Consider the following 8,957-nt stretch of genomic DNA (forward strand, 5'->3'; position numbering starts at 1 on the left):
AAATTTTGTTGAAAAGTTTTGCATCAATGTTCATCAAAGAAATGGGTTTGTAGTTCTCTATGATGAGTCCCTGCCTGGTTTGGGGATGATGGTTATGATGGCTTCATAGCGTGAATTCAGTAGTGAACTTTCTCTTTCAATTTCATTGAAGAGTTGGAGGAGTATTGGTGTGAGCTCTGCTTTGAAGGCCTTGTAGAATTCTGCTGTAAAACCATCTGGTCCTGGACTTTTCTTAGATGAGAGATCTCTTATTGCTGTTTCTATTTCAGTGCTTCATATGGGCCTATTAAGATGATTTAACTCATCTTGGTTTAGTTTTGCCATGTCAATATTTGCTAGGAAAAGGTCCATTTCTGCCAGGTTCTCAAACTTATTGGCATAAAAGTTTGAGAATTATTTCCTTACAATGTTCTGAATCTTGGTTGTTTCTATGGCAATGTTTCCATTCTCATCTCTGAGTTTAGTTATTTGGGTGTGTTCTTTAAATACAAGTTCATGTCATCTGCAAAGAGGGAGAGTTTTACTTCATCTTTCCCTATTTGGATCCCTTTTATGTTTGCATCTTGTCTTATCGCTGTAGCTAGGCATTCTAACACTAAATTGAAGAGAAGTGGAGAGAGTAGACATCTTTGTCTCGTTCCTGAGTTAAGAGGAAATGGCTTTAGTTTTTCACCATTAAGTATAATGTTGGCTGTAGGTTTGTCATATACAGATGTTCCCTGGATTCCTAGTATCTCCAGAACCATCATCATAAAGGAGTTTCTTTTTGTGATAAAATTTGCTAAGGGTCTGTCAATTTTGTTAATTTTTTCAAAGAACCAACTCTTTGTTTTGTTGATTCTTTCTGTTTTTTATTCTAATTTGTTAATTCTGATTTAATTATTTCCATCTACTGGGCTGGGGTTTATCTTGCTGTTCTTTTTCAAGGAAGTTTAGATGTCTCATTAAATTGTTATTTTCAGATCTTTCCAATTTGTTTATGTAGGAACTCAGAGCTATAAATTTGCCTCTGAGTACTGCCTTTGCTGTGTCCCAGAGGAGCTGGTAATTTTTGTATTCATTTTTGTTGAATATCATGAATATTTGAATTTCCTTTCTAATCTCTTCCATGACCAACTGGTGATTCAACAGTGTGTTGTTCAGCCTCCATGTGTTACAGGACTTTCTTTGGTGGCTTATGGTTTTGAGTTCTAATTTTATTCCCGTGTGGTCTTAGAGAATGCAAGGTATAACTTCAATGTTTCTGAATTTGGACAAGTTTGCTTTGTGACCTAAAATGTGGTCATTTCTGGAAAATATTCCATGTGCTGCTGAGAAAAATGTGTATGATGCTGCTATGTGAAATATTTGGTAGATGTCTGTGAAATCTAGTTGATCTATGCAGTTGTTTAGATCTGCGGTTTCTCTATTGTTTTTGCCATATTGACCTATCTAGTGGAGATAGTGGTGTGTTAATGTCCCCCAAATTAATGTCTGTGGATCTATGTGGGATTTGAGGGAAAATAGTGTTTCTTGGATAAATTTGGGTGCTCTGTTGGTTGGTGAATAGATATTTAGAATTGTAATATCCTCCTGAAGGAGAGATCCCTTAATTAGTATGTAGCGACCGTCTTTATCTCTTCTCACTAATTTTAATTTGAAGTCTATTTTATCTGATATTAGGATTGCAACTCCTGCCTGTTTATGGGGCCAGTTGCTTGGTAGATTTTGTTCCAGCCTTTCACTTTCAAAATATGTTTGTTTTTATGGGCAAGGTGTGACTCCTGAAGGCAGGGATAGAAGGATCTTGCTTTTTAATCCATAGACAGTCTGTTGCTTAATTGGACAGTTAAGTCCGTTAACCTTGAGAGTTAGAACTGAGAGGTGTTTGGTAGTTCCTACCATGTTATCCACCTTCTTGGGGGCTGTGGCAAATGGGTTCTTCCTATGGGTCTTGGATTCTCAGTTTGGGTGTGGTTTCTTGGCCTTTATTGTGGTCTTGTTGGTTTTCTATGTGTAGGACATCTTTAAGTATCTTTTGTAAGGCAGGTTTGGTGGAGATATATTGTTTCAGTTTTTCTTTGCTATGGAATGTTTTTATTTGACCTTCAGTTATGAAGGAGAGTTTAGCTGGGTATAGTATTCTTGGTTGATAGTTGTTTGTCTTTAGGGCATGGCATACATTATTCCAGGCTCTTCTTACTTTAATTGTCTCTGCTGAGAAATCTGAGGTGATTCTAATTGGTTTCCTTTTATAGGTGATTGATCTTTTCTCCTTGACAGCTTTAAGGATCTTTTCCTTGTTCTGAATTGATCCTGTGAGGATTATAATATGACGTGGGATGTCCTGTTCTGGTCTGGTTTATTTGGGGTTCTAAAAACTTCTTGTTTCTGCGTAGGCCTATCTTTTTGCATGTTTGGGAAGTTCTCTGCTAGAATCCTGTTAAACAAATTTCCTAGACCATTAACTTCTGTCTCTAGGTGCTCCTCTACACCCATTATCCTCAGATTAGGCCTTCTGATGGTGTCTTCCAAATGTTGAATAGATCTATCATATTTCTTGGATTTTTCTTGTGACCTAAAATGTGGTCATTTCTGGAAAATATTCCATGTGCTGCTGAGAAAAATGTGTATGATGCTGCTGGGTGAAATATTCGGTAGATGTCTGTGAAATCTAGTTGATCTATGCAGTTGTTTAGATCTGTGGTTTCTCTATTGAGTTTTTGCCATGGTTGTATGTTCTTTCTCTATAATATCTAGACTGTCTTCAATTCCCGAGATTTGATCTTCTGCATGGTCTAACCTACTGTCAAGTTTGTTACTTTGTTTTTATTTCTTTTCCTCCTAATTTGTTGGTTTTGATGGCTTCCAATTCTTTGTTGGAGCTTTGTTTTAGATCTTGTATGAACTTCTTTACTTCCTTAATTTGGTGTTCAGTGTTTATTCTCAAATCACTTAGTTGATTGGTTATGGTTTCCTTGGATTCCCGTTCCTTCTGTCGGTCTCCATTCAGCATTCCCTTTGTGGTCTCCCTGAATTTGTTCAGCTGTCTGTTTATGGATTCCATGAATGTCTCTATTGATTTTTGTCTATTCTCATCTGCTCTCGCAATTCCTGTAATACTTTCTGATTAGCTTCCTCATGTTCATGCAATTCCTGTAGTTCTCTTTGACTGTTCTCAGCCTGCTCATGCCATTCCTGCCTTTCTCTTTGACTGTTCTCAGCCAGGTCATGCAATTCCTGTCTTTCTCTTTGACTGTTCTCAGCCTGCTCATGCAATTCTTTTATTTCTCCTTGACTGTTCTCAACCTGTTCACGCAATTCCTGTATTATTAATCTTTGTGTAGCTTCCTCACGCTCATGAGATTCCTGTATTAATCTTTGGTTTGCCTCCTCTCGCTCCCTATCACACTCACACTGAGTCCTTTGCAGGTTTTCAATCTTTTCATTCACCATGTTTACCAATAGTGTTTGTAGAGCTTTTTGGGAACTCTCCTCTAGATTATTCATTAACTGTTCTGTCACCTGATTATCCTGAGTGGGAGTTGAGAAACCCGGACTTGGCATTTTTCTTGTGTTTTTCCGGCTTGTTCTGCTCATTTGGTATGAAAGTAACACGAATTTTGTGCTAGAACACTATTTTAAGGCAAGAATCAACCAGAGTTCTGGAGTTGCACTGTCAAAATGGCTGCAGATACAATATAGTTCAAAAGATACAATCTATTCAACATCAAACAACTATGGATTAATGGGCTAAGAGCAGCAAAGAAGAATTTGGCAAACCAGAAATTATTAGGTTTAGGGAGTAATGTGGGGAAAAATAGGATTAGAGGGATGTGAAAAGGTAAAAGGAGAGTGAATTTAACCAAGTCCTAATCTCACAGAGGGAAATGGATTGGACAGAATGATAGGAGAGAGATTTTTTAAATAAAAAGGAAAAAAACGGAAAAACAAAAATTTAAATTTAAAAAGTGAAACACTTAAAAATTATATGACTACAGTGCTTGTAACCCCTCTGTACAGTATTTTCACAATAAAAATAAATAAAAATTTTTAAAAAATTATATAAGTTTAAAAAATGATATTGAGAGAAGAGGATAGGATGAGAAGAGGGGAGGGATAGAAAGGAGACATGAAAAAATAAAAAATAAAAATTCTTAAAGTTAGTTACTTGAAAATTATATAGCTATAAAGAGATAATGCTGCTATTAAAGAAGTTAAGCCTAAGAGGTTGTGAATTGAGTAATAAATTTCTGGATTAAGTATGTACACAATGGGGGATGAGGTCTAATAATCGACGATGGGTATATATCTGGGGATGAGCAGAACAGCAATTAAGTCATACGAAAGAAAGAGAGAAAAAAATGAAAAGAATAAACAAAAAAAGGACCAAAAGGGCAAAAGAGATTTTTTTAAAAAGCACACACATACATGTACACCTAAAATAAAAATTATGAGAGAAAAAAAGATTAATAGAAAACATTTAAATAAGAATTTTTTTAGAAGGTACAAAAAAGTTCTTTGATTTTTTTTCGGGGGGGAGGGCAAGGAGGGGAATGGGATGAAATATATCTCCCCTGTGTCTGTAACCAGTCTCTTGGTGGAGTCTCTGGTCTGCTTGAGGTGTTTGGTTTTCCTGTGGCTTGATTGGTTTCTTAAGTCAGTTTGTTTGAGCAGGCAGAAAAATGCTCTGCATTACCCAGGATGTTGTGATCCTCCTCCCAGGCTAGTTCAGTGGGAGGGAGATGGCTGTTTCCTCTAGTTTGGAGATGGTGTGATGAGGGTAGGTTCTGGGTAGAGTTGAGACTTTTAAACAGTAGCTTTTCCATGAGTGGCTAGCTCCTGAGACACAGAGCCCAGCCTGGAGCCATTCTCGGGGTTTATGTTTACTGAATTTCAGTTGTTTGTCTAGGCTACTGTAGGGAGGGGCAGCCTCTGGCTCTGTTTACCCAGTAGAGAAAGTCACTCCTACGTGGCAGAGCTACCTCTACCTGGGCGGGTGACTTTCCCCTGGGTGGAGCTGAGCCAGGCAGGTCAGGTCAGGTTTTTGTGACCTGCTAAATAACTCTTTTGTTTTTTCCAAGGCCTGAGTTGGAGCTAGCTGCTCAGCCAGGCCTTTGTCAGTATCAAAGATGGAGGTCTCCAGTGGTAGGGGAGGGGCAACCTTCCCTCCTCTGCTCCCTGAGAAGGAGTGAGGATGTCAGGGTTCTACTCATGCCAGACCAGAGTCTTGGTTCCTGGGCTGTCTCTGGTCTGCGATCTGCAGGATGAAGATATCTGTTCCTTGTCAGTTCTTGCTGGTGTTGAATAGAATTCACTCACCTACCACGTCTGGCGCCTTTGTCTGTAGGTATGGCTGCTACAGCCGTCACCACAGCCACCACAGTCATGGCTACCAGCAAGTGCCCAGATCTGTCTCCTTGCCTCGATTTTCCCTCTCTGGCCAAACTCTCTGTACTGTGATAGCACACTTGGTGTGATTTTTTAGCCTAGCACTGTTCACTGGAACACTAAAACTGCTTTCTTTGTGAGAGCTTGTTTAGCCTCCGAACCTATCCCTTTATTTTTTTTAACTCTTTAAATTATATCAATACAGTGTCAATTTTTTTGGTGTTTTTTAGGGGGTAGGGTTGTTTTTGTTTTCCTGGTTCCAGGCCTTGAACTCATGGGCTTGATGTTCACTTGGCTTTCATACTAAGCAGATGTTATACCACTTGTGCCACACTTTCAGCCCAGCTTCTGCTTGTTATCTTGGAAATGGAGCCTTGTAGACTTTTCTGCCCAAGCTGACTTTAACCCCTGGTCTTCCATGTCTTAACCTTCTCAATAGATATGATTACAGGTGTGAGCCACTGGCACCAAACAATATTATCTTTAAAGTCTTGAAAGATTGTCCAAACTATAAAGAATCTCCATTAACTATAGGAAACACATTAATATCGTCATTGTATTTGGTAACTAGCATAGAAAAGTTTGTCTTCAGAGACATGACTCAGTTATAGAACACCTACTTGGAAAGATTGAATCCCTGAGTTCAAACCACACTACTACTGAAAAAAATCGATAAAGAACTTTGTGTGAGCCAGCATCAAAGATCTTGTCTTCTTGATTTTGTAGAAGAATGTGTTCATAAGCTTTAGAGGTAAAAACAAAATGCTCTTATTTAAAGTCACACATAAAATAAATCAGGATGGATTTGTCATCTGTGTGTCTCTGTTCTCAACAGTATAGTTTTTCATTTTCCTACAGCTCCTTGCACAGGCAGCACTTTTTTCTGCCATAGCAACATGTGCATCAACAATTCCTTAGTGTGCAATGGTGTTCAGAACTGCGCATATCCTTGGGATGAAAATCATTGCAAAGGTAAGTCCAGTTTGAAGGCCAGGTTTTTTGAGAAGAGTGAATCTTGCTTTTCATTAAGGAAGACTTAAAATATCCTTTTCTACAATGTGCTTAACAACTGTTTTAGCAGACATAGAGACAAGTGAGAAGGGAGAATACAGCTCTGCAATGTAGTCAGAGCACAGCAAAATACCACTTCTATAGCCAGGTGCCAATGACTCATGCTATTCAGGAGGCTGAGATCTGAGGATCTTGGTTGAAAGCCAGCCAGGGCAGGAAAGTCCATGAGACTCTTATCTCCATTTAACTACCAGAAAACTAGAAATGGCTCTGTGGCTCAAGTGGTAGAGTGCTAGCACTGAGCTGAAGAGCTCAGAGATAACATCCAGGCTTGGAGTTCAAGCCCCATGACCATTAAAAAAAAAATGCTTCTCAATAAAAGTATTTTGTGTTTACATAGTAAGTTTTTACCTTAAGTTGTTCAAAAGCACATTGTGTTGTTTTCTGCTCTTATTTGCTTACTGTTGTTGAAACTTGTCATTTGTATTACAGTGCTGCCTTATCTGGTTGTCAAAATAATGTAGACAATATCCTAGAGTTCTGCTTTCTTAAGTTATAGGGAAATGCTGCTTAACAACAATCCACTAAAATATTCAGCCTTCCAACATGAAAACAGATTCATCCTAATAATTATTTTATCCAATTTCCTGTGCAGTGTATACTCTGAAAGCTAAATATGGCGGATGCTAATAGTTGGATATTGGCAAGTTGCTTTTTAAACCACTAAGAACTAAAACAGTTATGTAAATATCTTACTATGAAAAAGTATGTAATCAGATGACTGTTAAGAGTACTTGATCAGGTAATCATCAAACATAGTAGAGCATGATAACTTGACTCAAGACATGAGTCTGATCATGTTTATTCTCTCTTCCTGTGACTGTTGGTAGAACTGTTATACATTTTTCTACATAGCAGTTGGTCAAACCTGCCATGCAACCTAAACCTGATAGAACAAGAGAATTTATTTGAGCATTTTCTATGTTAATGTATTTGATTTGATTTGTAAGTTATATGCATTCATGTCTCTGAATAAGAAACAAAGTATTTTATCTTTTCTGCAATCTGTATACCTAGGTGTATCATGATTAGTTACTTTACCCAGAAATCATATTCAAAGGCCTTATTTTCAGTTGCATTGTCTGTAGTATATTTTACTTTGGTTTCCTGCTTTACTTAAATATACCTTATTGGGTTGAATGGGAGATCCCTGTCAACGAATTTTGAAAACCTTAACATTTCTCTTTCTACAGAAAAGAAAAAAGCTGGGCTGTTTGAGCAAATCACTAAAACTCATGGAACAATTATTGGCGTAACATCAGGGATTGTCTTGGTTCTTCTCATTATTTCTATTTTAGTGCAAGTGAAACAGCCCCGGAAAAAGGTCATGGCTTGCAAAACTGCTTTCAATAAAACTGGGTTCCAAGAAGTGTTTGATCCTCCTCATTATGAGCTGTTTTCACTAAGGGACAAAGAGATTTCTGCAGATCTGGCAGACTTGTCAGAAGAACTGGACAACTACCAGAAGCTTCGGCGTTCCCCCACATCCTCGCGGTGCATTCACGACCATCACTGCGGATCACAAGCATCCAGTGCCAAGCAAAGCAGGACCAACCTCAGTGCCATGGAACTCCCCTTCCGAAATGATTTTGCACAACCACAGCCAATGAAAACATTTAATAGCACCTTCAAAAAAAGTAGCTACACTTTCAAACAGGCACATGAGTGTCCTGAACAGGCTCTAGAAGACAGAGTCATGGAAGAGATTCCCTGTGAAATTTATGTCCGTGGGCGAGATGATTCTGCACAAGCATCCATATCCATAGACTTTTAATCCTCACTGATGGTGGTAGAAATCAGGAACTGTAGGTGTGCAGCCTAGAGCACCAGTTCTGTCTCAGCAGCCAACCCTGTTCTAGCAAAACTAGGAAGACCTTCATTTACCATTAATGTATTGTAATGGTGACTTTATCTCAGGCAGTCTATATGTGTTATACCAACCAAGGACTCAGTGGGGAAATTCACCATCATCTGTTGCTTGATGTCATATGAACAGAGCACCACTAGTTAATGAGCAGCTGAAGAGAGAGAGTGCTAAGTCGGGCTCGGGCTCAGGCTTAGGCTGTTGAATGAGCTCTATCAAGCACAGCTTTGATCCCACAGTAAACTTCAAAAATAAGCTTTTTTCCTTATTCCTTTTGGTTTACTTTTCTCTTAAGTTGTTTTACATGCCTAGAGTTTGCTACTTCTGTGTCCTATCTAAGGCTAAAGGGTTAGTGTACCACTTACATCAAATATAGTTGGTTACTGGGGTAAGTGCCATTTAAGACTCAGATATATTTCATTTCTGTCTACTAGTTTATATACTCTAGCCTTCCCATTGCTGGATCTTCAGTCATTCATGGGAGAAGTAGTAAATGATGCAGTTTATTATTATGAAATTATATTTTGTCTTAGTTACTCTAGTGTATTTCATAATCCAGGAAAGTATGTACCAATTATCAGTCAGGACTAAAACTTCGAGAAAGATAACTTAGCAAGTATTTCAAGTTTCCTATATTTGGTTACATTCATTC

At 38.3% G+C, this 8,957-nt stretch overlaps 1 protein-coding gene across 2 annotated transcripts in view; it reads left to right on the plus strand.

Annotated features, from left to right (window-relative positions):
* Window positions 1-8,672, plus strand: part of Neto2 (neuropilin and tolloid like 2) — a 55,171-nt gene extending 46,499 nt beyond the window's left edge. For both annotated transcript variants that reach the window (XM_042667372.1, XM_042667373.1), the window contains exons 8-9: window positions 6,229-6,342; window positions 7,635-8,672. In XM_042667372.1, coding sequence (XP_042523306.1) covers window positions 6,229-6,342; window positions 7,635-8,215 — 695 coding nt within the window. In that variant the 3' untranslated portion in view covers window positions 8,216-8,672. The remainder of the gene's footprint in view (window positions 1-6,228; window positions 6,343-7,634) is intronic.
* Window positions 8,673-8,957: the final 285 nt, after the last annotated feature.

This window comes from Dipodomys spectabilis, unplaced genomic scaffold (genome assembly GCF_019054845.1).
Source record: "Dipodomys spectabilis isolate Male_0828 unplaced genomic scaffold, ASM1905484v1 ptg000394l, whole genome shotgun sequence".
Classification (NCBI taxonomy): domain Eukaryota; kingdom Metazoa; phylum Chordata; class Mammalia; order Rodentia; family Heteromyidae; genus Dipodomys; species Dipodomys spectabilis.